At 50.1% G+C, this 27,970-nt stretch overlaps 1 protein-coding gene across 3 annotated transcripts; it reads left to right on the top strand.

The window, feature by feature from the left end:
• Positions 1 to 15: 15 nt before the first annotated feature.
• On the top strand, positions 16 to 27,970 carry RGS9 (regulator of G protein signaling 9). 3 transcript variants are annotated; one of them, XM_023938833.2, is made up of 17 exons: positions 16 to 179; positions 5,465 to 5,561; positions 8,046 to 8,096; positions 8,261 to 8,367; positions 8,824 to 8,875; positions 9,875 to 9,933; positions 10,328 to 10,404; positions 11,794 to 11,875; positions 12,221 to 12,283; positions 17,880 to 17,909; positions 18,529 to 18,590; positions 20,711 to 20,824; positions 21,701 to 21,816; positions 22,389 to 22,476; positions 23,016 to 23,154; positions 23,786 to 23,871; positions 25,196 to 27,970. In XM_023938833.2, the coding sequence occupies exons 1-17, from the start codon at positions 117 to 119 to the stop codon at positions 25,365 to 25,367; spliced, it is 1,458 nt and encodes a 485-aa protein (XP_023794601.1). In that variant the 5' UTR covers positions 16 to 116; the 3' UTR covers positions 25,368 to 27,970. The 3 variants fall into 3 exon arrangements, 2 of the variants coding, with proteins under 2 accessions (XP_023794601.1, XP_023794602.1); XR_015277912.1 differs by having other exon boundaries at positions 19 to 179; positions 23,783 to 23,871; XM_023938834.2 differs by lacking the exon at positions 25,196 to 27,970 and having other exon boundaries at positions 19 to 179; positions 23,396 to 23,871.

Below are 27,970 nucleotides of genomic sequence, written 5' to 3'. Positions count from 1 at the left end.
ATTGGCTGCGGCGCGCGGCGGTGGCGCCGCCCCCGGCGGGTGGCGGTGGCCGCAGCCCGCTGTGGCCGGCCGGGCCCGCTCCGCCGCCGCGCTCCGCTCCGCCGTGCACCGCCACCATGACCGTCACACGGCTCGACCAGGGCCAGCGCTACCGCCCGAGGATGGCCTTCCTGAAAAAGGTGAGGGCTCAGCAGCGCCGGGAACAGCCGCACCATTATGGGCACGCCGGGGCCGGGCGGGGCGATGCGATGGCCAGGGCAGCGCTGGCGAAGCTTGGGTGATGTGTGTGCACAGCATCTTGCTCGGCCACGGCTCCCCGGGGCACCTCTGGCCGTGTGGGGTCCGAGGGATAACAGCTCCTCCCCGGGACTCTGGGGACATGACCTGTTGCAGAGAGCTGTGCATCCCAAGTGGCTCGGGGGGCAGGCTGGAGGGATGGAGAAAATAGGACTGTAATGTTGTTTATCATCTCTAGCTTATCTCAGCCGAATTGTTCCCCTGACACGTTTTCTCCCTCTTCCATTATTTTTTTTCAAAGTCCCTCAAAGCTGCATCCATTCCCAGGGAAAAACCCATCATTTGCAGCACCAGTGTAGCCCTGCTCCGGTCGGTCCAGTGTGTGCTCCCAGTGCCTTCAGATGATGTCCACATTCAGAGGGTGTATTACAGTCAACTGCCTGTTCTCCACCTCCTTCCAGTTTTTCAGAAATGAGTGTATTTGTGGCCAGAAGCAGTAGAAGGAGTGGGATGATGTATGCCCACGCTTTTGGGTGTAATGTGTAATTTCGTAAAGCATTTGGTGGGCTTTTTCTGTAGCATTCATTCAAAGCATAGCCAGTTGTAGTGTAGCTGGTATCTGCAGATTTTAAAAAGCAGAGTGTTAAGCTAGCTTTTCTCCCACCCACCTCTCCTGAGTGTGGCTTATCCTGTTGAATGGAATTAACTGAATTTCCAGTGACAAGTACAGCCAGCAAGTTGCTGTTCAAGTTGTAGTTAGTTTTCCTCAACGCCCACAACCTAAGGAGGATTCCAGGGGTAAAGGGAGGGGAATTTGAGGATATTCAATGCTGAGGTATGAACCTGGCAGTACATACACTGTACTTATTACACCAGAGGAAGTAAAGAGGGTATTTTCTTTGGTGCTATGTCTTGCACGGTAAATTTGGCTGGGGAGCCCTGCCAAGGGAAATACTCCAGGCCAAAATCTGTACTGAGTAATACTCGGTGGAGTTGCGTGCGGGGGTGCAGAGGAGAAGCTGCGTGCTGTGAGAAAACAGCCGCCTGCAGCTGTGCTTCAGCTGCTCCGTGGGAGTGCAGCAGTCTCTGCAAAGTGTTCCGAGTTCCTCAGGTGGGAAGATCAGTCAAAACACAGGGAATGGCTGTTACAGAGTGTGCACCACTCACACTGTGAGCAGCCAGGGGGGCTGAGCGCTTGCAGTGCTTTGTGAGTCTAGGACCTGTCAGCAGTGGGAAGGGAAGCTCCCGGTGGTCAGCGAAAGCCCTTGGCTCTTGTCTCTACTTTCATTCCTGCTCTGTTTTTTCCAGACCTTGGAGAAGCCGTGTTTGGAGCCTCAGCTGTTCCATGGCAGTGTGGACTGTGTGCAGACAGCCACATCCTCAGAGATGCCTGGACACGCCAGGCACCTTTCCTGGTGGCCCATGGTGGCAGCTGAGGGTGCTCAGCGTGCACCCAGCGAGCACCTTACAGGCTTAGACCCATGAGGAGCTAAAATCCTAGAAAGAAGCTTTGTTAATTGCTTAAGCCTGTGCTCACGCTTTGCTGCCAGCTGACACACGCTGTGCCTGAGCTGCTGCAGGGAGGGATTCCTACAGCCCCTGGGCCCCTTGTGCCTTCCCAGCTGCCAGCACCTCGCTGTGCTGCCTCTCCAGCATGGAGCTGGTGACCACAGCAGCAATCCTGCCATGGGACAGGGGCTTGCTGTAGGGGTGGGGGGCTGTGTTGCTGTGAGGCTGCTCTGAACGACCCGGGCTGGATGTGGAGCTTGGTCTTTACGGCCCAACTATGATGGGATCAGAGGCCCCCCAGGGCCCTGTAACACCTGCTCATCATGCTAGCACTTAGCTTGTTTTATTCTATTTTTTCCCCCCTTCTAAACCATCTTGGCTGGAAGAAGAATGACCCAAAAGTCTGTTGGGATAGCGAGCAAGCCTCTGAAATGCATTTTGGCTGGATACACTTGGCTGGATGCTGCGAGAGCTTGAATGAACCCAAGCTCTTGATGCCTGTGCCTGCTCCAGCAGTCAGATCTGGCTCTGCTGGGCATCAGCTGGCAGAGCTGGGCTCTGCTCTCCAGCAGCTGCTGAGCTGGGTATTTTCCCTTGCTGTGCTACAGGAGGTGCACCGTGACTCACACCTTGTGGGTAGGGCTGATGGATGCCTTCTTCTTCTGCCTCCTCCTCACTCTGGTCCCTGGTGGCTTCTCCCAAGCTGTGCAGCAGCCAGGGAGGAGCTGTTCCAGGGTCTGCAGCATGGGCTGGGGGCTTTTCCAGCCTGGCTTTGCTTCTCTAGGCTTAGACTTTCCAGCTGCTGGCCTTCATCTTCCCGGGCATTTCCAGAAGTGTCTGAGCACCTGAACTGTGTTTTTGCTGGAATCCAGCAGACTCCTGCTCTCTAAGTGAGGCCCTGTGAGCTGAGCCTTAGGTCAAGCTCAGCCTCATTCTATCCTCCTTTTCCCTGTTCCAGGCTGGGAGATGCCAGTGACACATCTTTGGAAAAAATCCCCTCCAGACTGGGAAGAGCCCTGCCTTCCCCACTCACAGATTTACTTCCTTTAGCTGAGGCATCAGAGTGGGATCAAGCCACTTCTCCTCAGCTTTAATTAAGAAAAAGCAGGAAGTTCTAGGTGGTTAACAGTGGATTTTTTTCATTTCTTCTATTTTTCTGATCATCTATCAATGTACAAAGCAAGATTGATAGTTGTAGACCTAGAAAACAATTGAATGAGCCTTCAGAGGCCAGAGTGGGGATAAGGACTGTATTGTTACCTTGGAAATCAGATCAGGTAGGGCTGATCCTTGCAAAGATCAGCAGGCAGTGAGGGGGGATAGAACCAGGCAAATACAATGGAGAAAGCAGCAGATGTTTAATTACAGCACCAGGACTGTGCACTCAGCTGGGAACTGGAAATTCCTGCTGGGAAAATTGATCTTTCTTATGTCTGAAGCAAAGATGTCTCTGGGTTGATGCTGAGGAGGCCTGAACTCCTCACCTTGGCAGCGTTTTGCTGTTACATTTCTGAGTCTCAGCACCAGAAGTTTGTTTTTGCTGCGTTGTGGGTGCCCAAAGGGTAAAGCTCAGGCAAGCAGGGATGGGACCTGCACCCAGGGTGCAATCAGAGAGGGGACAGACAGTTTTCCTGTTGTGTCCTGCGTGGCTTTCAGGGTGCATTCACCTCCAGGCAGGGAGTCCAGCTGATCTGGAGTGAAATCTCCATGGGGCTCGTGCGTGAGATGAGCTCTGGAGCCTGGCTCCTTTGGCAGTCCTGATATTTACCTCTGTGTGCATCTCCACCCATCAACCAGTCAGGAAGTGGCTTCTGGTTCTGCAAAATTCAAACCAGACAGCTCTTTCCTGGCTGAAAGCACAACAAAATGCCCTTAGCAAAGCAAGGAAGTGTTCCTGCTGTGTCTGAAGCAGCCCTCCTGGCCTCCCTCTGGCAGGCTGCTGCTGAGAGCAACTCCTGATCGCTGTAATCCACTGCTCCCTTGGGAGAAGAGACACAGACAGGCTGAGTTTTGATCAGCAAGGTGGATGGTTTGAAGCCAGAGCTAGGCACTCCCCAAGAGCAGCCCCTTGCTTTTTAATGTATTTGTCATTTCTCCAGTGACAAAGAGGGAGTGTGGCAGGGAACGAACACGACGAGAGTTGGAGTCACTGGTTAAAGGAAGGGAACGTGCTGTGCTGAGGGGCTGTGGGGCTTTCTGAGCCAATTCCCTGCTCTCAGCTGGTTGAAGATGTGTCTCTGGAGCCCACCTGGGACCAGCAGCTGTGTGCTGGAGCAGGATGTGCTGTGCTGCCCGCCTGGAACAAGTCCTGCCTGAGCCTGGGGGATCTCGGTGGGATCTGCTGGGTGGTCGCTGGTGCAGGGGGATGAGCAGGGCTGTGCTTGTCCCCAGGATCTCTGTTCTCTGTGAAGGGGCTGTGCAGTCACAAGGAGTGACTTCCCAAGGTGTTCCCTGACAATCCCAGTTTTCTAAATGAGTGCCTGGCCTGCTGGACCATCCTGCCTCACCTCATCCCACACAGTTGAACTTTCTGAGGCTGAAATTGTGAGTTCTGTTAAAAGACCTAAAAAAATGTCTTCATATTCTGTCACTTCTGGTCTGGCTTTGCTCTTTTAAAATATTTTATAAGTATTTATACAAATATTTATGTTAAATTTTACCAGACTTCTCCATTTTAGCATTAATTTGTCACTGCCTTTAAAAGCAGTTGAAAATCCAGTTTTACTGACAAGCCCAGAGTGTATCCTGTCACTACAGCTTAAATCCTCACAGAACTTGGCAAGATTTGGGACCAAAGTCACTGTGGTGCCTGTGAAGACAATACCCTCCATTATGTGTGCGTGTCATCAAGTCACACTCGTTAAATCCTCTCCTCTCCGTTTGAAAGCTACAGCCTCACCCAAAACAAATGTGTGGAGAGACCAAATTGGTCCTGTTGGACCAGCTTTGATTTAATATCCCTGGAAGCAGAAGACAAAAAGAACATCTTCCCCAAAGCTCTCATGGCACTCAGAGAATCCAAAACAAGATGAAGATTGTGTCCTGATTCCATCCATCTGAGCACAGATCCCAGGTGAAAGCAGCAGCTTTGTGCTTTTGGAATGGTGCTGGTAGGAACTCAAAGAGGAGGAGAATACCTTTGAAAATCTTTATATTTTAAAAAGAAATAAAGATAATTGGGAATGAGAAATAGAAGTTGTCTGGCCCTGAGTGTGACTCATCCTCTGTTACAAATGAGTCCCCAGGATCCCTGAGGAGTCCCAGGCAGGAGATGTTTCCAGAAAGGATGTCCCTGCCCCATCCCTGGAGGGGCTGAGACCTGGGTGGGGAGCACAGCCCCCTGCACAGGAATGCTCAGAGAGCCCCTCACACACCTCTGCACCACCTAGCAGAAGCACAGATTTTATTCCCTCCCTATTTTTCTTTCTAAGTGCCCAGTGAGCCAGAGAGGAACCTTTATGGGTAGCAGAGATTTTATTTATATATTTTTCCTTAGCTCTTGCAGAGTGGTTCCTGTCCCTCCTGTGCTAGCCCTGGCTCTGTGAGTGTCCCGTGGCAGTGGGAGCTGCCATGGGCTGGAGGTGGCATCTCTGGTGCCAGGGGGAGGTTCAGAGAGGGCTGTGGCCACTGCATGCTTTGCTGTGGCACACCAGTGCCCACCCCTCTGGAATGCTGGCTCCCAGGGCTCCTGAAATCCATCCCCTCCCCTGCTTTGCAGATCGAAACACTCATGATGGAGATGCAGAACCCGGACACGGGAATCAAGACGCAGACACAGACGGTGATGATCGCCAACATCCCCCACGCTGTGACAGGTAAGAGCTTCCCTGAGGGGAGCTGGGCCCAGCTCAGCAGAGAAAAGCTGTGTGTAGACCCCAGGGCTGTCAGTGCCTGGCTGCGTGCTGGAGCTCCATTCCCAATAAATATCAGCTGTACATCACTTGAAATGTACCTGCTCCCTTTATCTCATTCTCACTCCTGTCTCGTTTCATTCCTGCTCTTTGAATCAGACCCAAAGGTTGATCCCCAGGCACTTTCAGCTGTCTCATGGGGGTTAACTCAAGTGACCTTGCCTTCTCTTAGCACAGAGGTGAGGACATGCTGCAGCCTCCAGATCTCATGCTCCCAGTGAGGCTGGATCACAAATAAAGATAAATATTAAAATCCAATTAAAACAAGCAGCCTGGAGGCAGACTGAAAGATGGTACTTCAGAAATGAGCAATAAACAATTAGTCTCCCTTTTAATGTTTACTGCTAGTAATAATTTTTCTTGAGTAGGCAGGAAAAGAACAAAATATTCAACCCACTTCTGTGCCTGTAAATGACAGCTTTGCCTGCCTCAAGGAGGCTGAAGGAGCAGCAGACAGGAGCTGTGCTGTGTCATGTACAGTGTTACAGGCAGCTCTTATCACAGCCTCCTTGTGCCTGCTCCTCCTTTCACCAGGCATATCAGTACCTCTGCTCCCCTGTTCTCCAAGCCTCCACAGAAGCTCTTGTGAGGAATCCTCTGCTATAAATATTCACACATACTCCATACCCAAGTTTCCTCCTCCTGCTTCGATCTTTCTTCAGCACTTTGAAATTCAGAACAAAAACTCCCACTGAAACCAGTGAGCTTGCTCCAGGCAAGTCAAGAGATTTTCGCCACTGTTTGCAAAGCCTGCTAAGCCCAGTGTGTTGTTTGCCCCATTTTTTTAAAAAAAACAAGGCTGCAGAGGCACTGAAGTCACTTGCCCATAGGAAGAGCCAGTCAGTGGAAGGGTCAGGAGAGCTTGGATCCATCTGAAGCCTGCTCTCCGTGCACTGCAGTGCAAACCACATCCTGGCTCACATAGCTGTTATGCAGCTGAGCTGGGTGGAGGCTTTGCCTGTACAAAGGAGCCTCCCAGAGCTGCCAGGGAATAGTTAAGGCAGCACAAAGAGGAGATTCCCCATGCTGAGGATGACGTCCCACACGGATGAAGTGCAGGGGAATGAGAACTTCTCTTGATGTCTGCCCAAATCCCACTTCCTAAAAGTCCATGGGTGTGGGGTGTGTTGGCACTGCCCCTCATTGTGTGCTGTCTGCTTTACTCTGCTTCCTTATCTACAGCTGCTGCCAGTTCCATCTTGCACGAGTCATAAATTCTGCTCCACCTCTGAGAGGAAGGTGACTTCCACTCCCCCGTGTGCTGGTCATCCCTCTCTTAGTTGGTATTTTTAGTGCTGACTGGCTGCTGGGTGTTGCAAAAGAGACTGATTCATGTTTGATGAGGGTGTGGTGAGTATATTGAAGCAGGGGACACAGATCATTGGAGAGAGCCTGGCTCTGCCTGTGCAGGAAGCTAACTAGTTAAATTCAGTGAAAGTCAGTAAAATGGCTCACAAATAAACCTCGATGTTAAATGTGCACCTTTGGGGGAAAGTGCTTACAGAGGGAGCTGTCTAGAAATGAGTGATGAGATAATCCTTTAATTTCATCTATTTCAGGAAGCAGGCAGTAGGATAAGAGCTCTGAGCCCCTATTAGAAAGTTAAGTCATCACTGCAATGTCAAGAAAGGTCAACACCCCAGTCTGCAGTCCTGGAGGAGGTTTGGAGGAAAAGGCCAGTAATTGATCAGGGAACAAGTGCATTTTTGCCCTCTTCAAATGGAAGGAGGTTCATGATATTTACCCCCCAGAACCTAAAATTAAAACTGCTGGAGGTTTATGCTGCCAATGGGTAAAACTGCTCATAGTCCAAGAAAAGAACCAGGAGAGTTAAAATGTGTGTGAATCTTTGATAAATCTTGTAACCACTGCAGCTTGGATCTGAGATTTGGGCATCCCTTCTGCCCGTTAAAGGACTCTCAGAGGATCAGTCAGTGGTCTTCTACAAAACTGAGACAGCACTGTGCTCTGTGAATCTGGAGCTTCTTTGCAGTGAATCTTTCCAGGCAAGGTGGAACTAACTCTCCCCTTCCCTGGGTGTGAAAGCTGTTTCATCCTTAAACCCTTTCTAAGCTGCTGCTGAGGGTTTGGATGTTGCTCAGGCCGTGTGCACTGGTGCACACTCCCTGTGTGCCAGCCCAAGGTCACTGCCTGCCTCAGGCTCCCTCTCCCAGGGCTGGATGCCTTGGGAGGTGCCAGCACAGCCCCTGGGAGCCCAGCAGTGTGTTTTATCTGTGCCTCCTTGCAGCTGGAAGCACATCTGCAGAAAAAGGGGGCTGTGCTCCTGGTGGGATCCAAAGCACAGTGAGGTCTGGAGAGATCTCCTTTCCACCCATGGGTTTGGGCACATTCCTGATTTCAGTACCTGAGCTTTGCTTTGCTTTGCAGGTGTTGATATAATGCAGTGGATTCTTCAGCGCTTGCAGATCACTGCGGAAGGTGGGTAAAAATGTGAAAATTGAGGCTTTCTCAGCTTTCAGTTGTAAAACTAAGATCTCAAGAGGCAAAACCTTTTAGCTGAATTCTCCCCTGCACAAGAGCTCACTTTTAATTCCAGCAAAGTGTTTCTGTGCAATGAAAACATCTGCATTCTCCATTTTCAGAGGCACTCCACCTGGGAGACCTGTTTGTCAAATATGGATATATCTACCCTCTTCAGGAGCCAAAGAACCTCACCCTTAAGGCAGACGGCAGCCTCTACAGGTTTCAAGTGAGTTGCAGCTCCTCTGAGCTGTTGAGAGGGAGTTCAGCACTAGTTTTTATTAAAAACAGGAAGCAGGGGCAGTTCCCAGGAGCTGTGCAGCTGTGCAGGTGGAAGAAGACTCAGAGAAGTCTGCACAGAGAAGGCAGAGATTGCACTTTACAGGGAAACTCTGATAGTTTCTTCAATGAAATGAGTGTACTTGTTCAACCTAAAAATAGCTGTGCTTTCCTCCAAGGAGTGTTCCTTTCCAGGTCTTAAAGTAGCAAATGGAATTGCTGGTTGGAAACAGAACGATGTGGGGGCCCTGAATAATGAATATACAAAAAGCACAGTAATAACGGGATGGTGTCGAGGTTCATGGTTGGAACTGCTTTGGGAAATTAGGAAATTCCTGGTGCTTGGAATGAGGAGTCCATGAGTTCAGGGCCTTTGTGCACTAACAGGAGGCTCCTTGCCTTGCAGACCCCCTATTTCTGGCCGGTGCAGAGCTGGGCTGCTGATGACACAGACTATGGTGAGTGGTGGCACTGCCCCTGTGCAAGGCTGTGGGTTTGTCACACACTCCTGCTCCACACCTGGTGCTGCATCTCCACTTGCAGTGACCAGCCCTGGCATTGTTTATTTTTATGCTATTTTGTGAATAATTCTCAGTAATGGTAAATTGAGGATGTGACCATCTTGTGGTGGCCTTGATGAGAGAAAGTGCTTAAGCTCATAGTTATGTTTTACTAAGATCCATCACACAGGAACACATCTGAATTACCTTGTTGGGGAGGGAAGACTTTAAACACAAGATTAGATTGCCCTGAGTAGTTAAGTGTGTTCCTGGATCTGAGCCCAAGGCTGTCATCTTGTGGATTTGCATCAAGCTCTGCATTCAGAGATGGTTCTTTCTTCATAGAAAGCACAGTGACTTCCAATATCTCCTGATAGCTCTTTCCATATAAATCTCTTGTTGCCTTTATGATGCTTTTTGTCATGAAACTTGGGCTGACCAGCTGGGTTTGCTCCTGTGGGCTCTACAGTTCACAGACTGATTTGTCCATGCCAAGGTTGTCCTCTGTGGCTTTTATCTGCACTATGCTGTAGATCTTCTGGGGAAATAAAAAAGCCTGGTCTAGACTGGAATGCTTTTATTAGAACTGGAGCAAAAACCACTGCCCTGTGCTCAGAAAACTTGGAGGTCAAACTCTGGGGAACCTCAACACCTGAAAGGTTTGGTCCAGTGTCCCTTGACCCATGGAGGCCTGGCTGAGTTCCCAGGGGAAGGGTGGCTGCTGGCAGAAGGCACACGCTGCCTGTTCTGCCTGGCTGCTCCCAGCCTGGGCATCAGTGTCAGACCAAAAGCACCGAGTTCTTTCTTCTTCACTGAGCTTTTGTGAGCTTGGAGCTCATGCCTGGGAAGATACTGTAGCACACAAAGGCTCCTGTGTTTGTAAATGTGGGTAAATTTGTAATTATTCTTGGATGTGTTGGTCTAAGTGTAACTGCTAATTTGCTTCTGCCTCCACAGCAATTTATCTAGCAAAGAAGAACATTAAAAGGAAAGGGATTTTGGAAGAATATGAAAAGGTGAGGAGACACTGCACTTGTTCCATTACAAGACCCTCATTTGCTACAACTTTAGCCCTTTGTTGCTAATGAGAGGAGCACAGCAAAAAATCACCTCTTCAATTGCATGAGGTGTTACTCCAGCAATGTCAAAAACCAGCATTTTGCAAGTGAAAAAAAGACCAGTACAGAAAACTACTGTGAAGTCAATTATAATTTTAGCAGGGGTAATTGCTCTCCTTGCAATGGTATTTTTGAACTGTTGCAATTCTTGTAATTGCATTCAGAACAATCCAGATTTCTTGGCTCATTCACCAGCCTGGCCTCATTGAACTATGGAGAGTCAAGAAAACCCCAGCATGGGAGTGCCCTGGTCAGAATTTTCACACTAACTGCTTTTTTATTTTTATTCCAGGAACATTACAGCATGCTCAATCAAAAAATAAACTACAAGTGGGATTTTGTTATTATGCAGGCCAAGGAGCAGTATAAGTGAGTTGACTTGCATTCCCTTGTTTGCATCACTGGGGAGGGTGTGAGGAGCAGAGCTTGGCTGTCTTGGTGCCCAGTTAAATCACACCTTAAAAACAACAACTGCAGCTCTAAAATGGCTTGGAGGGGAGGTTTAGGCTTTGCACTTGATGTGGTTCTGTGAAGAAGCTGGGTTCTGATGCTGCAAGCCCTCATTAGAAGCAATTTGATTTAGCTCTGTGTTCTCCATGAGTATTTGTGGACAGGACTTGGGGCCTGGTTTTGGTGTGGGTCAGGGGTTCCTTGCACATCTCTCAGCTGAAGGGAGTGAATCAAGTAGCAGCAAATTCTCCCAGCAGGGACTTCTGGAGAAAACTGAAGTGCATACTTAGGCACCCAGCTAAAATGACTTGATTTTAGGAGCTGAAACCTTCACTTCCCAGGAAAGTTGGTGAACATGAAATGGGATTACTCCTTTTGGGATCTTTCCTACTTCTGTGGACTCCTCTTACCTTCCTTTACCTGCTGGCAGGGCAGGCAGTGCCTCTGCTGCTCAGCAGCCTCTGTCTTCCCTGGGATGGCAGCCAAGTCCTGGGAGTACAGCTCATCAGATAACTGTCTCATTAAACACAAGACTGTTGTTCTTGTAAATTGAGGTCAGACTTGGGCTAAGAGATGCCAAATGCAGTTTCAAAGTTAGATACCCAGCCTGTGTCTGAACCAGTAGATTAAACTCGTCTGAGGCAGTTTGATGGTGCTGCTGGGGCAGACTGGTGCAGAGCACCCACCCTGCTAACCACAGCAGGGAGGCCAAATGCAAACAGCCTGTTGGGAATGCTCCCTTCCCCATTCTAAGTCCCAAATTGTGCTCAGGATTTTTCTGGGAAAGAATTAGTTGGTCCAAGCCCAAACCATGCTAGTGCCTCTTCTGTTTAATTGTGGAGGTGATTTGGGTTTTAGTGCCTGGGAACACTGCTCAGAACCATTTCCAAGTAGTTTCTCTGAGAAATGCCCCTGCTTTTCTGAGAGACAGGGGTGAGACATGTCCAGGATGTATCTCTGGGTGGCAGTCCTTGGATTCTGCCCGGGGACAGGACAGGAACAGACGTGAAGCAGCAGGACTCAGGGCAACTCAGCAGAAAGCTACCAGAAGGCTGCATGCCTAATCAAAAGGGGATGTGTCTGCTCCCAGCTCAGCTCAGGAAGATGATGATTTCTCAAAATCCAGAGTCATGTGTGGCCATGTGAACATGATCTGCAGCCCAGAATTAGCTGGGGCAGGATGTGGTCAGGAGGCGGCATCGGAGCTGGGACCCACGGGAGGCTGGAGGTGTGCCCCGCTTCTCATCCCATCTTATCATGATTTTAGGAGGGCAAAATTCATGAATTCCCCTGTTCTTGGCTTTGCAGGGCAGGGAAGGAGCGGAAGAAGGAGGACAGGTATGCCCTGGACTGCCAGGAGAGAGCCTACTGGCTTGTGAACAGAACTCCTGTGAGTAGAGGGTGACAGGGTGACTTCAGTGACTCGGTGCTGCCCTCCCTGCTCCCATGTGGAAAGGGCACAGCCTCTGGGCTGTGTGCCAGGGAAGGGTCAGCCCAGGCCTGCTCTGAGTCCCCACCACCTTCCCTTGGTTGCCCTCAAAGGTGCAAGGGACAGAGGTCTGGCTGCAGCACCCGTGCTTGAAGAGGGGCCTTCCCAAATCTGGGGGTTCCCAAGGCACTGCTGGCTGGGATCTGCTGGCAGTGGAGGCTTGGGGGGTCTCCTCCTGCATTTGTGTGATCCACAACCTTTAAACCAAATAAGTTTCAGAGCTTTGTTGTTTCTTGTTCACCACAGCCAGGCATGCTGGACGTCCTCGAGTACGGGTTAGACCGTGTCACAGATCCCAATGAAAATAAGGTAAACCAGGTGAGACAGGGTTATTGTTCTTTTTTTACACACCTACTGAATTTGTCTGGGAGGACCCAGAAGATATCCCTGGGGTTGTCATTTTTTGGGCACTGCAGGCTGAGTGTGTCAGCTCAGCTCTAACAGCTGAACAGGCCAGAGGTTGAAGCTCTCTCACCTGGGAGGTGAGGCCCTCGAAATAGGCGGTGGCAGCTTCTTCTGGCTTGAAAAGACTTTGTCAGCTTTCTTGCCACACCAGTTAGTGAGTGCTTGGCTGCAGGATATGTTTTCTTTGCTGGTGAAACTGAATTAAGGAATTTCTATCTCCAGGTGTTCCTTGCTGCCTTTTTATTAGTGCTGAATGAACTTTGTGGGGTGTAAAGGGTCAGTGCAAAGATCCAGGTTTAAAATAAAATTACAGAATACCTCCCAAAGGGTAATTAAGATGTGTAAAGAAGATGAAGAAGTTGGTGTGGTGGATAGGAGGTACAAAATGTTGCCAGAAAATGCATATTGTAAAGAAACAGAATCAATGAACTGGGACCATGAGGGTGAGCTGGTTTGGGGTCTGAAATCACACAGATCCAGTCAGTGGATGAGGAGCTGGAGCTGCTGTTCCCTTTCCCCATCAACCCTCTGAGATGATTCTTTGTGCCCTTAAAGGTGTTCATTTGGAAGCAAAGTCAAAGCATGTCTCAGCAATTCAATGCAAATGTTGCTGCTGCCACACTCACAGTATTCCCACAACTTCCCGTTTTTGTAACAGCCTTTAGACATCTCAGCAGCCAGAGGCAGGATAATTGCTTTGGCCAGCTGTGTTCTGTTGCTATAGAGACTGAAAAGGAGCAAAGTGTAGGGTTGGGGTGTATTTTATTTTTTTTTCTTGCTGTAAGTAGCAGCTGCTGAAAACCTTTTTTTTTTTCTTTTTTAGAAGTAAAGGAGTAGTGGTAAGGGAGAAGGATAGAAAGAGGAGTGAGCCAACTTCTCGCCCACAGTTTTACAGCTGACATGGAAGGGATTTTAGGTTTGCAAACGGTCTGAAGAGCTGTATCCATCTAGCAGCTGTGTGGTAGCACAGGGGAGGGGAGCTGAGGGATCTCTGCCCGGTTCCACCCTGGCCATGAGAGACGTGGTCAGTTCCCCCCGTCAGGGGAGGCTCCAAGGAGGGCAGGAGCCAAAGGACACCAGCTGTGAGGTGACTTCCCTGCCCTTCTCCATTAAGCTGGGGTCTGAGCTGAAAAGGGAAGGTTCTCCTTGCTCCTCCTTTTGCTTTTGAATGAGTGATTGAGAATACATGAGAGAGCCAAGAGCCCTCATGGAGCCACCTTTGGACTGGCAGATTTATTTTTGTCCTCTGCAGGCTGCTCTCACCAACACCTGTGGCTCAGCAGCCTTTGGTGAGCAGAAAGAATGGGCCAAGCAATGATTTTGTGTCCCTGTTCCTGCTCAGCCCACCTTCACTTTGCATGAATAATTGGGGTTTTTATCTTGGCAGTTGAGAAAGGAAAGAAAAGAATGAATCTCTGATTTCTTTGAAGCTGACATTAGCATGAACATCTCTCCTCTTGCTCAGACCCTTTGGTGGGCTGCTCCCTCCCTCACAGATAGAGTCCTCTGGGGATAAACAAGTGCTCAAACTCCTTTGAAGGGGACTTTTATAACTGATCCATGGGCATCCCTCGTGGTTATAACGAGTTAGGGGTTGTGGATGGGCAGGAGGAGTCAGGCAGAAGTAGCCACCCATTGAATTGCTAATTAAGGGATGCTTTAGCTTTTTGTTGCCTGGATTTCAGGCTCTCATCAAACCTCTCTCCTTGAGAATGACCAGTGAGTGCCTGCAGGAACCTGCACAGCCTCTGCCTCCTGGAATCAGAGCTTTTCTGAAGGGTGCTTCAGCTCCCCCAAAAATCACTGTGCTGGCTTCAGGGGCTGCTGAATGAAATGCCCTGGTTTGTTGTGTGCAGCAAATCAGCCACAGATCAACGAGCCATCACTGGCCTTTAATTTCATAAGTCCCTGTCAGTTTGCCTGATAAAGTTCTGCTGCATCATCACAAATTTGGAAAGCACAGGGTCAGGGGCAGATAAACAAAGGGGAAAAATGGCCATTTGAACAAAACTGGGTGCATGGACTGTGGCAGATTCGATTTCCAGCTACAGGGCTGGATGCACCAGCACAGTGGAGATGAGTGTTGAGATGATCTAATCCCAGAGGATTTGCCTCTGCAGGCTCTCAGCTGGCTGGGTGTAGGGAAAGGCTGGCTCTGCACTGAGCAGGGATGTTGGGGTGTGTGCTGGGGTGCACTTTGCAGGCTTGGAGAGGCAGGTCTTGCTTGCCCAGAGCTTTGGAGAGAGGCTGGGCTGGTTCTGCCCCATGCTCAGTGTCCAATTCCCTGCACAGCCTCAGCCTGCCGTGGAGCACTCGGGGCAGATGGAGGGTGGGATCTGCAGTGTCCTGGTCCCAAACAAGCTCTGCACAGCCTTGTGCTTGTTCTTCACCCCCAGCTCCTTCCAGGCATCCACCCAAAGCTGTTTCCAGGTGTTTATGAGCTCTGTAAACAGGGAACAGTGGCCAGGCAGGCAAAAACACCATGACCATCATCTCCCCAGTGTGGTCAGGAAGCCTCACACTGAGCAGAGGAGCAAACAGGTAGCTGGGAATTAGCAGATATCCCAGCTCCTGTAGGAGTTGGTGGCCTCAGCCATGTGGATCAGCTCTGGAGCAGGTTCTGTCTGGCTCTGCAGCCCCAGTGCCCAGGGAGCACAGAGCTGGTGGCAGTGGGGTGTGACCAGGGCAGGCAGGGTGTCCCAGTGCCACGGGGTGTCTCGGGGGTGTCAGAGGATGTGGAACAGCTTGTGGCACTCGCCTGAGACAGACTGAGGCCTTTCACTAATTGCCATCTTGATTTGAAGCCCGCGGGGCTGGGGAGCTGATCCGCAGTAATTGCGATAAGTCACTCGTTAAGGGCATTGCAAAATTAATCTCATTATGAGAAACGACTCTTTTGTTCCAAATATGATTTCCTTCCAAATGAGGCAGGGTGGGTGGGTGGTGCAGGGCACTTTGCACTGCTGCAGACATAGTGGGGGCAAGGGTGGCTGGCTGCTGGGGACAGCTGGCAGTGCTCAGAGGGACATGGAGGGTGCTCAGGGCCACTTGCAGCAGCACTGAACTGGGAACTGGATGTGGGGGCACTGTGGGAGAAAGGGAAATGAAATGGTGAGCAGCTCTGGGGTGAAATAGTTGAGATTCTTCCCAGTTACTGCTGACTGGGGAACTGGAAGGGGCTGAGCACAGGCAGCACCTGCAGCCTCCCAGGGTGTTCAGCAGCGGGCTCCCCTTGGATTTGGCTGCAGTTCAGTTTGTGCCACCGCTCAGAGATGCTCAGCCCCTTCTCTGGGGGAGCCTTGACAAATTCCCATCCCACCTGGAGCACCAAGACCCCAGCAAAACCCCACCTTGTTTTCCTTGGGGCAGCTGCCTACCACACTGATCTTCACACAGACTGTGGCAGGAGGGGATCCTTGCTGTGGGGGGCGTGTGAAAAAATAAAATCTCCCCTTGTTTGTGGATTTTTCTTCACCCACATATAATTTGTCTGTTGTGATGGCATTTTAACTGATGCTTTTTTGTCTCTATATAACATTTCACTCACTGTGTTCTCTTTCTCTTTCCCACAGCTGTTTGTCTCGTGTGTGTGGTGTGCTGGCAGCCTCTCAGACCCCTCTAGAAGATAACACCACTTTCCTGCCACATGAGCTGCCTTCAAGCCACTGTGCCAGCACCCACTTCTCCTTCCCCACTGCACCAGGCCTGTCTGAGGCCCCAGCTGAGAAAAAAAGTGGAAGAAAATAGGCTTTTTAAAAATGATTTTAACGTGTTGAAATCAATGCTCTAGCCACAAGTTCCATCAAATGGAACCCTTTGGCTGGCACTTGTAAATCTGATGAGGTTTATCTGGTTTATATCTCAGATTCCCCAAGGAGACAGTGAGTTCCTGTTGTGCAGGAGGCAGCTGGCCTGGAGCAGAAACACAGGTCTCTAAACAGCACACTTTAGGACTGTTAATACAATAAATTTCTCTGTGCGAGCAGGTGATTTTTCCCTTCCATTTCTGCAGTCTGTCTGAAACAATGGCACTGTAGAAATGAGGGGAAGAAATGGTGTCTATGGAAAGTGGCCTGGAATCAGGGATGCAGAGAAGGGTGAAAAGCTGTTCCTCAGTTCCTCCATCATCTATAAGGGTGTCCCAAGAGCTTGTGAATCAGCAGGGGAGGTTGTACAGCCCTGGGAGCAATGATCCTGCAGTCCTGAGCTTTTTCTCTCCCCTGGTGTGTCAGTCCTTTCCCCCTCTCACACAGGGCCAGCACAGCATCACTGCTGGTTTTTGCTGCCGTTTGTCCCTGCTGGGATGTTCTGTGCTGCCCACTCAGAGCTGGTCATGGCATTCCCAGCAGGAAAAGCTTCCTCCCCTCACAATACCACTGTGAGGGTTTTTTTTTTGGTTCCAGGCTGGGTCTGGGTCAGGGTCAGGGCTGGCTCTGTGGTGGTGCTGTAGGGATTGGGCTCATCTGCTGCATTTCTGGCTCCTGCTGCTGAAATGGTGAGTGGGCCTCTCAGAACCAAGTGTCAGCAAAATGTGCCTGTTTTCTGCCATGTGGAGAAGAGTTTCTCCCTCCTGAGCAGGCCTGGTGACGCTGGTTAAAGTGCAAAAGCAGATCAGTGTCCCCACAGTGGTCTCCTCACCCTGGGAGAGCGTCTTGCCTGTCCCAAAAGGGGCACTTCGGGGTCTCTGGGGAGGTGAGCGGAGAGCAGAGCTGCCTGTGGCATTCAGTACCAGAATCTCCATCCCTCATCCCTCACAAACTGCACTTCACCAAGGCACTCTGCAGACCCCTGCCTGCCACAGGGTTCATTTAACAGGACCATTTTAGGATGCAGGTCTTGACTGAAACGGGAGCTGAGGAACTGAAACCCTGCCTGAGCCTTTAAAGGCTTGCTGGGAGCATCCCTGAGTTAGCCTGTCTTCCCTTCTCCCTTCTCCAGTTTATTCCACACAAATAACTGTGCTTCAAAGGAAGCTGTGTGAATAAACACCCTGCAGTTAATTTCTTGCCTTCGATTGCCTGCTCATTTGTGGATGACACGTAACATAGTCTGAGTTATTCAAATCACAACGTAAACACGCTTTGCACAGCAGATACTGCTTCTGAGGCTTTTAATTGTGGTGTTTATATTTTGCAATGTGTTGGTTCCTGTCTCCTTTAGCTAATATTGAATGATCTAATCTGTGTCTCGTAAATGAATCTATTTTAGCTCCATTAGAATAACCCCTTAATTGAAGGCATACAGGCAGCCTGTGATGGGAGAAGCAATGCTAAACAGTAAATACAGCTAATAGGACAATTTACCGTGTGGGGATGCTCTTAGCTTTGATGATACCCTGATTAGCTCAGCTGCTGTGTTTGATTTTAATTGTAATCAGAATTAATTGGAAAGCGCTGCACAACGGCAGCCCTGCAACGGTGTTTCCATGTCTTAAAAAAAAAAAAAGCAAATGTAAGCACCTATCCCAATTTAATGATTCTTTTTTTTATATATATTACAGAAAAATACTATGGAATTCTATAGGAGAGAGGTAAGTGGTGCTTCCCTCACTTCTCAGTGTTCATCCTCTATGAGTTGCTTACACCAGTGTGGCTCGAAGCCCTCTGTGCAGGGGCTGGGCACTCTGAAAAGCAGAATCCCTGCCTCATGGAGCTTTTATCAATGTAATTTCAGGACATTCCCTCCCACTGCAGGCAGCCAGCAGCTCTCCCAGTGACGGGAAGGCTCAGGCAAGGACAGACACCAGGGCTGAAATCCAATAGATCAAAATTAGTGGTGGGGAAATCACAGTGGCGCCAGCACAGAGACAGCCAAGAATCAATGATAATTACATGCTAAATCATCCAGAGCATTTGTAGGTGCTGAGGATGGTAGCTATTATTCAATTTCTATATAACATGGGGAGTGCTTTTTAATTACTTGCACATTGCAAAGTGTGCTTCTGATGTTTGCAGTAAGCTCAGTGAAAACAGACATTTTACTGAGACAATTCAGGGATTCTCTGGTTCCTTGGACATCCAGTAATTAGGGAAGAAGCAGTCCCTGCTGTAATTAGCCCCACTACCTGGGAGAGAACCTGTTTGAGGTTTAGATAGGTCTTATCTTCAAACCTCCATGCTCCTAACCATGACCATGTCTGATCCCCTCAGATCATGTACTATCAGCAGGCCATCATGAAGACCAGAGTGAAATCTTCTGTCTCTCTTGGAGGGTAAGTCCTGATTTCCTTCTGTCCACACATTAATTAGTCTTCAGTGCTTATCTCCTAATGAGCTGATGAAGCTGTCTGCTGTGGCAGCTGGTGACTCAGCCAGGGAATCCATGTGGTGGCCCAGTGCTGTCTGGGCCAGGAGGCACGAGGCTGAGGAGGGATCAGAGGCCCAGGCAGGATGAAGAGGCTCTCTGGGGGCTTTGCTGTAGAGCAGCACCAGCCTCTGGGCTGAGAATCCCACTGAAATCAGGAGATGCTGACATCTGTGATGCCTGGTCCCCCTGCAGCCAGGGGAGGATCCAGCAGTGTGTCTGTCCTTCAGGAGGAGCAACCAGCAGGACAGACTGACCCTCCTGTCCCTGGTCCCCACCCTGGGCTGGATTTACCTCCATGAGTGTCCCTGCCCCACGGTGATGCTCACCTCTGGTTATTCTGTACTGCAGAGGGAAACAGCCCCTCCATGAACACCCAAGCAATTAATTAGCAATTTCCCTTCCCAGTGGGAGTGTTTCCTGATCAGGTTCTTGATGAAGCATCCAGCCCTGGCATTAGGCACTGATGTGTTTGCCAGAGGCATTTCTGCCTGGAACCTCTGGTGCTGACCAGGCACCTTGAGGTGCAGCCCAGAGCACCTGCCTGCTTCACACTGTCATTGCCACCAGAGATTCCTATCACAGCTGAAATAAACAAGGTGCTCAGGCCAGTTCCCTGGAGAAGACAGTCTTGGATGAATGGAATGGGTGGAAGAGAGAATCTTCTGAGAGCCACAACTTGCGGGGCACCAGCAGCTCTCCTCAGTTTGTCTGTCACTGACTCCCAGGTCACTGAAAACTCTGCTGCCTCAATTCTCCAAACTCTGTGCTGCAGCTGGGGACACCTGGCTACTCTCCAGGAATTTTGTGGTGCCTAACTGTTCAGCAGTGGGGCTTTTCTCTCATTAGTTCTGGTGGGATAATGCCTATCACTTAGATCAAAAATCTCAGGAACTTTGGAACTCTGTGTCAGCTGCAGGGTTGGGTCCAAATCAAATTATTATTAATGAGGATATGAGCAGTGACTGGGCATTGTGCATGCTTCAGAGCATGGCTGTGATTTAGGAGAAGCTGCAAAGCACTTCAAGAGCACATAGCAGTGCTACCTGAGCTGACAGGTTCAGATCTGCTTGATCAGAATATACGGGCTGGAGTGCCTGGTGCAGGTGCTGGATGCCTTGGCATTCCCAGTGGGAAGGCAGGATGGAGCAGCTGTGTGCCAGCGCTGTGGTTTGCTCTGGCATGGTCTGACTGCAGGATCTGGGCCAAAGGGCCTGTTAGCAATGGGCCCCTGGACACTGCGCTCCCAGCTCTGAGCACATGAAAGCATTTTGGCCTGGAAGGAATTTTAAACGCAGAAACCAGAGGGGTTTTGGTTTTTTCTTTTTAAGAATTAAAAAGGGAGGCGGGAGCTAAAATTCCAGGACATTAGTGAAATGGGTTGTAATTAGAAGTCTGGCCAAGTTAGAAGGTAGGAGAAGTGTTTGTCTGGTTCCTGCTGGGAGGGAGACAGTTCTGCTGATTGCCAAGCCCTCAGAGCCACTCGCAGAGGAATGAGCCCTGTGGTAGGTGATGGAGGAAGGGAGAAGCTGGGATGAGCACTCAGCATTCCCTCACTTTTCCAGAGCTCCCTGAGTTCTCCCATGGCTTGTGGGAAAGCTGCAGAGAATCCACCTGAGAGTACACAAGCCTTGTGTTCCTTTCCCTGACACTTTCCTCCTGGAACAGTGGAGGATCAGGCCCTGGCCAGCTGAGAACAGGAGACAGGAACTGTCTGGGGGCTTAGTCCCCCTTCCTTAAAATGAAAAGGCAAAAAGAGGTGATGGAAGAGGGTCTTGTATCTCCTTGTGTTTGAATTGACAAATTCACTGCTTCGAAAGACAACCAGGAGACTTCTGTTGGGAAATGGAAAAGATTAACTGAGCTAATGAATCTAGGAAGGCAGGGGCCATGTTCCAGATCCCTGTGCTGAGAGTCTGCACCTCTGAGGATATCTGGAATCTGTTATTTGGCTGTGATGGGGCTGGCTGTAATTCCAGCTTCCAAATTCCAAATTCATCAATTGTTTTGATTTTGGATTTGTTGCAGGGTTGTGAAGTACTCTGAGCAGTTCCTCTCCAATGATCCAATCCTGTCTGGATGTCTCCCCAGCAACCCTTGGATATCAGATGACCCTGAGTTTTGGGATCTCAATGCAAAGCTGTATGTATTTCTGTTGTTTTGCCAGCCTGTGGTTTACAGTGACCTTTATACTGATAGAAATCAGGAAAGGGAGCCACTGATTTTCCTTGTGGTATCTGATCTCTGATCAGGAGCAGAGAAGTGTTTCCTTTCAAACCTTTTTTGAAATTGGGAGTACTCCATGCTGAACTTTCAGCACTGCCTTCTTCAAGTGGAGCCTTCCTTAGCATCACAGAAATTCCTGAGCTGATGATGGGAGTGTGCACTCAGCCCTTGCTGAGTGGGTCTGATGCTCCCCTTGGATGAGTGAAGCCCACCTTCACTAGCACAGGAATGAACAGGAGCAGCTCAGGGTTCAGCTGCTCCCCTGGGTCTTTGCTCACTCCTCAGGAGAAGCACACAGGGATGTGTGGTCCAACCCTTCTCTGAGGCCTCCCTTGGCTTTCCCTTTGGATAGGATTTGCTAATTACACAGTGGCATCTCGGGGCTTGGAGCATCCAACATCTCAGTGGTTCTGAGAGCAGCAATCCTGTTATGGACTGATTGCATCCCATTAGACATCCCCAGGGGATGCCTGCACTGGATGCCTTCGTGAGAAGCAAAGCTCTGGGCAGCAACCAGTGCCTCCTCCAGGATGGGACTGAGTCAAACCTCAGGGCAAGGCTGGGCTGTCACTGTGAGAGCTGCATAAATCCCAGTTAAATCCTCATCCCGCTGCGGCCCGAGTTGTTTAATTACAACTTACTTAGTGGGTTGACTTCAGGAGCTCATTACACCACTCTGGAAAACAAGAGAATGCTGAGAAGTCCCTTGGCATTGCAGCAAAGGGCATTTTGGTTTTAATTAATCTGCTAATTAGAGAAAGCAGCGGTGCTGCTTGTTTTCTCCCCGCGCAGGGTAGAGGTGCCCACCAGGATGCGCGTGGAGCGATGGGCCTTCAACTTCAGCGAGCTGATCCGGGACCCCAAAGGCCGCCAGAACTTCCAGCTCTTCCTGAAGAAGGAGTTCAGCGGTGGGTGGGCAGTGGCTCCGTGCCTTTGTGCCCAGGCCGAGGCGGCAGTGGCACAAGGCTGCTGCAGGCTGTGCAGCCAGGGCAGGCGGTACCATCTAGTGGCACGGGACACACGGTACAGCCCGGGCTGTCCCCCCCGGGGGATCGGCTGGGAGGGTTTGGATGGCGTTTCAGGAAGGAATTGTTCCCTGTGAGGGTGGGCAGGCCCTGGCACAGGGTGTACAGAGGAGCTGTGGCTGCCCCTGGAGCCCTGGAGGTGTCCAAGGCCACATCAGACAGGGTTTGGAAGGTGTCCCTGCCATGGGAATGAGATGGACTTTCAGGTCCCTTCCACCCCAAAACATTCCATGGTTCTGTGACTGCTCCCACAGAAGCTGGAACTGGCTGAGCTCACAAGTTCTTAGAGGTGTCAGTGGGAAAACAGGGGAAAGCTGTTTTCCTCTTGCAGTCATTGAAGAATTGGAGAGGCTGGTTTGGGGCCAACAAATGGTGCCAAACAAATCCAAGAGTTAATAAATGGGATTGTGTTTTCCTCAGTCTCACTCTCTGCTGATTGTGTCCTTGTCATGCAGGAGAGAATCTGGGTTTCTGGGAAGCCTGTGAGGATCTCAAGTATGGAGACCAATCCAAGGTCAAAGAAAAAGCAGAAGAAATCTACAAGTGAGTGTGAAGATTTTCCACTCTTAAACTCTTTGTGCATGAGTCCCATCACCTTCCACAAGTTCTCATTCTCCAAATGATTTATTCCTAAGATTTTTACATGTAGGCTGTTATCAGATGTGGCTGTCTTTTGTCCCCACATAGGAAAGGAGCTTTTGGAGATGAAAGTAGAAGTGAGGTTTATATATATATATATATATATATATATATATATATATATATATATATATATACTTTTCCTCCCTGTTCTCTGTTACATTTCATTCTTAGGATGTAATTTAAATATTGGTGTGGAACAGCAAAGTTCTTGAGGCTGCCACAAGTGGGGAGAGGCTTTTTGCTTCCAGTGAGCTAAAATTTGGCTTGTATTATGTGCAAGAGGAAGTGAGTGCACATCTCTGATGAAAAGCACATTGATTGCCCAAGATCAGGACAGCAAATTGCAGCAGGGAGCTGAAGGGACTTTTCCTTTCATGCATAGGCAGGAATCTGTGAATTCTCCAGCTGCTAATGGCACTGTTGATTCCTCCTCCTGGCAGGCTCTTCCTGGCTCCAGGAGCAAGGCGCTGGATTAACATCGATGGCAAAACAATGGGCATCACAGTCAAAGGCCTGGAGCACCCTCATCGTTATGTTCTAGATGCTGCTCAGACCCACATTTACATGCTGATGAAAAAGGTTTGTTATTTGTTTCCAGAGCCTGAGGGGGATTCCAGCCCTCCAGGCCTTTCAGTGCCTTTGTGTGCTATCAGCTGTCCCTTTCAAGGGGCCTTTGTTTGAAAATCCCTCAAATTTGCTGAGTTAAGCAAGTGCTGCTTCAGGCATTTGTGTTTTGCTGCTGCTTCTTCCCTCTAAGGCAGCCTGTCCCCAAGGTGGTGGGGGTCAGGTGGCTGCTGCAAGTCCTGCTTTTCAATTCCAGCTTGTGCACCAGCTCATGCACTGAAAGCAGCAGAACCAGACTGATTTTCACCTGTTGATGGAAAGTTTGGCTCCTGGAACACAAGCTCCTCACCTTGCAGTGACTCTGAGACCCTGCTGGCCCAGGCTAAGCTTCATTCAGATCTTTTGATCTGGGTCTTACCTGTGAGGCTTTATTGTGAGATGGAAAATCCTGGGAATTTTACAGCAAGATGAAAGGATATTGGTTTAAATAGCTACATTTGCCTGAAAGATGCAAAGTCCCTTGGGCTGCTGGGGGAGATTATCCAGTTCCCAGCCTCCCTGGCTCCTGAGCAGCTGTATTTGGTGGTGATTTTAATAAGGGTGTTTGCAGCCCATAACTACCAGCTTCTCTTTTTTCTCCTAGTAGGACTCCTATGGCCGCTATTTAAAGTCTCCAATATACAAGGAAATGCTGGCCAAGGCTGTTGTGCCACAAGAGGGTGTCAAAAAAAGGCAAGTGAAACTGGCTGTAATTGTGGGGTTTGTTTTTCTTGTTGTAGCAAGGGTAGAAAAAGCCCAAGTTGCAGCAAAATTACTATGATTTAGATGTTCTCTTAATTAAATAAAATTTTGCACTGAGAAGATGCTTTGCTTTGAGACTGATGGTGCTGTTTATTCATGAGCCCTTTGGAAGTGGCTTGTGAACAGTTGGAATGGAGCTGCTGATTTCTCAGCTGCCTTCTCTGGTGGGTCTGCTGAGAAAGGTTGTGATTGTTGAACTAAATCATGGCTCCTTTCTTGGAAAGAGAGCGTTCTGGTGTCCTGGGCATGGGAAAACAACTGCCCATGAAACACTGGCTGCCAGAGCAGAGACAGAACCAAGGTTTGGGATAATCCACGGGATCTGCTCAGCTCTGCCTGGACAAAGCTGCTCACCCCTGGTGTAAGGAAAGGGGACAGGCAAGTGGGATCAAGCAGCACCCTGTGAGTGACAGCTGGCACAAGGTGGATGGCCTTGGAAACGACTTTTTCCCAGGAAAATGAAGGTTATGCAGTAACACCAGTAGGCCATTTAATCTGCAGCTGCTCCTAAAGCCGAGTGTGCAGTGCTAGACTGGGGGTGGTGTTTCTTTCTCTGTTCCACTTCCACCCATCAACTCAGCAGGCAAGAAAGAGGAATCGTGGGCTTTCACACTGTTGTTTCATCTAAAGCCTGTTTCAAGTCTGGAAAAAGCCCTGCTGCTGACTGGCCTGGGGTTTGGTCAGTTTTTCCCTGAGCTACACATCACAAGGTCACTGGTACACGGTGGCTGATCCCAGTGATCCTGCCTTGGTGTTTGTCAGTGCTTGTTCTGGATCCCCCAAACCTCAGCATCCCATTAACCTGGAGCTGGTACCTCATCCCGAGGTGGGTTGGCAGCTGTTCCCACTGCTGGGGAAGGTGCTTTGCTGAAGCAGGTGTTGGGTACTTTTTGGGGACATCACAGACACCAGAAACACCCGTACTGCTGCCTGCCTTGATCTTCCTTTGGGCACTGGAGAAAATTCCACGGGTGGGAGTTGTTTGGCTTCACACCAAGTGTGAGTTATGTGCAAACACAAGAAAGGAGTGATGTGGGTGGGCCCTGGAGTCCCTCAGGAGCAGGACTTTTATATTTCTAGCAGTTCTGTAGCTTGTGTGTGACACTGAGTCACCCAGCGCCGTTTAAAGCATTTTGCACTCCTTTGGCCATCTCTGTGTCCGAGCTTGTCCTCCTGGGTGACTTTGCTTCCTGGGATGGAGGTTTTGGTGCCCTTCTCCTCACTGACCCCCTCTCCTTCCCTTCTCTCTGCCCAGCACGGGTTTGTTCGGGCGCCGCCACCTCCGCTCCAGCCCCAGCCCCATCATCCTGAGGCAGCAGGAGGAAGAGGCCAAAGCCAGAGAAGCCGCCAACACCGTGGACATCACGCAGGTCATGAGCAAGCTGGATCGCAGGAACCAGCCCCAGAAGGAAGCTCCTCCCAAGTAGGCTCTGAGCCCCGCAGCAGGGAAAAGACAAGGCGAGGCTGGTGCTGAGCTTCGCCTCCCCTCTCCTGAAGGTGTCAGTGCTGCTTTAGCTTTGGCAGGCCGGCTGTCCCTCCGGCAGCTGCCCGCAGTTGCCATGGCTCCTGGAGAGCAGCTGGGGCTGTGCCGGGCTCGGGCTGCTCTCGCAGGGGAGAGGAGATGCCTTCTGCTGCCGCACATCCCCCGGGAGGCTGCACAGCCCGCCTGCCTCTCCCGCCGCTCCAGGTGGCACAAGGCAGGGTGAAGCTGTGCCCCAGCGCTCGGGGCTCAGACGAGCCTCCCGTGGCACAGAGGGGAATGACCCCGCGGGGAGCAGGGCGAGGTGACCCAGCCCCGAGTGTCCCTGCTGGCCCCCATCCCCTCGGGGGACCGTGCACCCTCCCAAGGGGTGCGTCTGGCACCCCCTGAGAGGAGCACAGCCCCCACTCCAAGAGTCCTGCACCTCCAGCCAGCACCACGGGCTGCACACAGAAGAGCTGCTTGTGGGAACAGTAGCAGGAGCATTTCTGAAGGTTTAGCTGACCTTCTGAGTTTGAATGACACTCCCACATCCCCTGGCACGCTGGAGATGATCAGCAGGAAGCTCTGCTCTGCTCTCCCTGTGGCTCCTGTGCCGTGAGCTGGGCGTGCAGGTGCAGAGAGCTGCCCCTTCCCAGAGCCTGCACCAGGCCAAGAGAGATTTTATCCAATCCTTCCCACTTCTTGTCTTGTCTTTTTCCTGCTTTTCTATTTAATGTTGTTAAAAATCCAGCAGGAGGTAGCTGCAGTTGTCACTGGCTTGTAGCCCAGAGGCAAGGGAGAGCAGGGTAGAGGTGTTAAGAGCTGATTTAAACTTTAAGTAGTATTTTCATTTGCTCTGTCTCTTTTGCTTTGTAGAATGAGGCAAGCTAAAATACTACATTAGTGCTAAAGAGCTCAGGGAGATTCCAGGTCTTGCTGGAAAAGCCCAGCATGCCTGGACCAGGCCAAGGATTACCAGAAGTGTGAAGATTCTTGCAAAGCCCAGTAACGGGAACTGAAGGGGCAGAAAAGCTTCCTTGTTTATTAAAATGTTGGGGAAGTAGAGGAACTGGGTAGAAGTACTGAAGTCTGGGAAGCTGCTTCTCTCCAGTTCATCCCTTTTTAATACTGGTAGGGTTTTATAGAAAATGTGAAATCATAGAATCCCAGAATGGTTTGGATTGGAAAGGACCTTAAAGCTCATCTCATCCCACTCCCTGCCACGGGCAGGGACACCTTCCACTATCCCAGGGTGCTCAGAGCCACATTCAGCCTGGCCTGTAACACTTCCAGGGATGGGGAAGCTTAAGGAGAAAGCTGGCAGGGAGCAGGAGCCCTTGGATAGGAGGGTGCATGCAGACCCTTGGAGCCCTGGGGTCCTTGCAGGGCAGCTCCCTGTGAACAGGGGACAGTCAGGATGTCACTGTGTCCCCAACAGCTCCAACAGCCACTCTGGCCCTCCCTGTGTGTGACATCAGAGGCAGGATCAGGGCTGGACACTGATCTGGTGTCACTCCTCTCCCCCACCTGTGGCTGAGCCTGGGAGATTGTCCTGCTCTTCCTTACCCCATCAGTGACAAACCTCCTTAGAGGAATTCAAACGGAGTTACCCCAGATTTTCCCTCTGATGTCTGTGCTGAGTCTCTGTTCTCACTCCTGCTGGAAGCATGGGCACATTCTGCACTGCTGTACAGGGGAGCAGGCTCAGGCTGCCTTGTTTTAAATTCTGCTTAAAACCCCAAGGCTTTGTTACATCAGGTGCTGAGCACCCTCAGCCTGCTTTGACATCAGAGCACTGGAAGACACTCCAGAACCTGGCAGGGTTGGCCCAAAGCTACTTGGCTGTGATGAACTCTACAGTCTCTCCAGAGTTTGTGTAACATGGAGCACTGAGCATGTTGGGATTGCCAGTATGTAGTAACATGTGGAAGATCAAGTCAGGGTATAAATAATAAATAACAAATCTGTGTGTTCCCGTCAGTCCCTCTGATTCTACTTCTATTTTGTCTGCTGCTTTGCTTGTTATGTTCTCTGTATCCATTCCTTTCTCTGATTTTCTATCGTTTCTGCTTGGCATCGCTGCTCCCCTGCCATGGGTTCGTGCTGCATGCTCGGGAGTCACTGTGCTTGTGGAACATCAGTTACTGCTTGTGGAACACAAATTACTGTGTGTGGAACACCAGTCATTGCTTGTGTATCACCAGTTAGTGCATGTGCATCACCAGACATTGCTTGTATATCACCAGTTACTGCTTTGGAACACCAGTTACTGCGTGTGGAACACCGGTCAGTGCTTGTTTAACACCAGTTAGTGCATGTGGAACGAACAGCCATCCTTCACACACAGGCAGGAGCTGTATTTGTCCTGCCACAGATTGATGGAGCTGTCACAGCCCAGCCTTCTGCTTCTCATCCTCTGCTGCTCAGTCCCCGAAGAGGAAAGTTGCCTGGGACAAGCTGAACTTGCCAGCCAAGAAATTGTTTGCTTCCATGTGTTGTTTCATTTTTTTGGCCATGGCTTCCATGCATTCATGTGTCTAATAAAAATAAATGTAGAAAACAGAAAAA

Source organism: Cyanistes caeruleus, chromosome 19 (genome assembly GCF_971803275.1).
Source record: "Cyanistes caeruleus chromosome 19, bCyaCae1.hap1.1, whole genome shotgun sequence".
NCBI classification, from domain to species: Eukaryota; Metazoa; Chordata; class Aves; order Passeriformes; family Paridae; genus Cyanistes; species Cyanistes caeruleus.
Note: the sequence above shows the minus strand (reverse complement) of the source record. Positions and strands in the feature narration are given on the sequence as shown.